Genomic DNA, 2082 nt, shown 5'->3' with positions numbered 1-2082 from the left:
TTGAGTTGGCCCAGTTAGGAGGACCCAGCTGGGTCTGAGGCGTCGTCCAAGCCTTCCGGCTCCCGGCGCCGCCGTTCGGCGTGTTTTTGCTCACATTAGCCACTTGGCGTCGCACTTTATGTCTGTTTGAGCCTCTCCGCGGCGAGCTGACGCAGGGATCTGCTTAATCGTTATAAAACGTTCAAACAATAACAGGGCCGGTTCCCCAGCAGCCTAGAGCCACCCAGAGCACCGTCCTGGGTTGGCCTCAGCCCTAAACTTCGGGGACCTCAGGGTTCCATGCGTCTGGCTGGGAAAAGGGATTCAGCGTCTTTTGACAGATTCTTTTCCCGCTCCCTTCACCCTGTGCATTGCGAGTAAGGTGAGCGCGGAGAGCGGCGGGGGCAGTGAAGTCCTATCTCAGGGCTGAGCCACAGCACCCACTAGGATGAGAACGGCCCCAGCTTGGCCGAGGAGGGTGCCCTGAGGCTAAGAGTTGGATGTGAATACAACTCTTGGAGCTCCAACCCACCCAACCCCAACACACAAATATGCGCAGCCCTGCAGAAACACAGGCACGCACGGCAGGCGCACGTACACACACACACACACACACACACACACACACACACGGTCCGCAGCCGCACGGCGCACAGAGCGTCCCTCTCTGGGTGAGGGACGCTTGGGAACAAAGGGCCCGAGAGGTGTCATCCCTGCGCTCATTCTGAGCCTACTTGGGGGTGACACCGCCTGGGAGTGGGGGAGCAAAGGGGAAAGAGGGAGAAGAGCGCACGCGAATGGGAGGAAGCGGCGGCCTGGCCTAGAGGGGGGACGTGCACCGAAAGCGAGCGGGTGGGGGCCGGGACCTGGAGGGTGTGGGGGGCTGGGCCGGAGCCGGCCGTCCCACTCGGCTCCAGCCCTCTGCCAGGCCTCCGTGGCTCCCGCGCGGCTCTGGCCGCCAGTCAGCTGACGCGGGGGGCGGAGGAGCTGTCAGGCGCGCCCCGCCCTGCGCCGCGGGGCCGCGGGGGCCGTGCAGCCATTGGCCAGCACGCTGGGCCGCCTGGGCCCCCGTGCTCCAGTGACATCAGGAGGCGATAAAAGGCAGCAGCGGCGCCCGATCCAGCACAGCTGCACCGCCGGGTTGCGAGCGGCTGAGATCGAGAGCCCAAGAGCAAGAGAGCTCGAGAACGAGCGGCCGGCGCTTGCCCGGCGCCTCCCCTCCGCACAGCCGCGCGCCCCGCTCGCTTCTTCACCCCTCCGGGCTCGGCCTGGCCCCACCGCAGCCACAGCCCAGAGCTCTGGAGCGGCGTAGGCATCCTCTGGACTCTCCTGCGCGCCGCCGCGTCCCCCAGACAAAGGCTTGGCCGGCGGCCTCTGCCCGCTGCGCCCTCGGCTCCCCGCCTCCCTCGCCCCCGCTCTCGGCTCGGCGCGTCCCGGCCGGCCGCAAAGTTTCCCGGCGGCGGCTGCGCCTCGCGTCTGCGATGGCCGCGGAGCTGAGCATGGGGCCCGAGCTGCCCACCAGCCCGCTGGCCATGGAGTATGTCAACGACTTCGACCTGCTCAAGTTCGACGTAAAGAAGGAGCCGCTGGGGCGCGCGGAGCGCCCGGGCCGGCCCTGCACGCGCCTGCAGCCAGCCGGCTCGGTGTCGTCCACACCGCTCAGCACCCCGTGTAGCTCGGTGCCCTCGTCGCCCAGCTTCAGCCCAACCGAGCAGAAGACCCACCTGGAGGACCTGTACTGGATGGCGAGCAACTACCAGCAGATGAACCCTGAGGCGCTCAACCTGACGCCTGAGGACGCGGTGGAGGCACTCATCGGCTCGCACCCAGTGCCACAGCCATTGCAGAGCTTCGACGGCTTTCGAGGTGCGCACCACCACCATCACCATCATCACCCACACCCACACCACGCATACCCGGGCGCCGGCGTGGCCCACGAAGAGCTGGCGCCGCACGCACACCCGCACCATCACCACCATCACCAAGCTTCGCCGCCGCCGTCCAGCGCGGCCAGCCCTGCACAGCAGCTGCCCACCAGCCACCCCGGGCCTGGGCCGCACGCGGCAGCCACAGCAACAGCGGCTGGCGGTAGTGGCAGCGTGG

At 67.8% G+C, this 2082-nt stretch overlaps 1 protein-coding gene across 1 annotated transcript in view; it reads left to right on the top strand.

Moving 5' to 3' along the window:
* The first annotated feature begins 1452 nt into the window (after positions 1-1452).
* The window catches only part of MAFB (MAF bZIP transcription factor B), a 2858-nt gene continuing 2228 nt past the window's right edge, over positions 1453-2082 (top strand). The window contains 2 exon segments of the mRNA XM_025039667.1: positions 1453-2079; position 2082. The exon segment at position 2082 is cut by the window's right edge and continues 2228 nt beyond it. Of these exon segments, the coding sequence (XP_024895435.1) occupies positions 1461-2079; position 2082 (620 nt within the window). The 5' untranslated portion in view covers positions 1453-1460.

The sequence above is a fragment of the Pteropus alecto genome, unplaced genomic scaffold (genome assembly GCF_000325575.1).
Source record: "Pteropus alecto unplaced genomic scaffold, ASM32557v1 scaffold45, whole genome shotgun sequence".
Taxonomy (NCBI): domain Eukaryota; kingdom Metazoa; phylum Chordata; class Mammalia; order Chiroptera; family Pteropodidae; genus Pteropus; species Pteropus alecto.
This window is presented reverse-complemented; position numbering and strand designations above follow the sequence as displayed.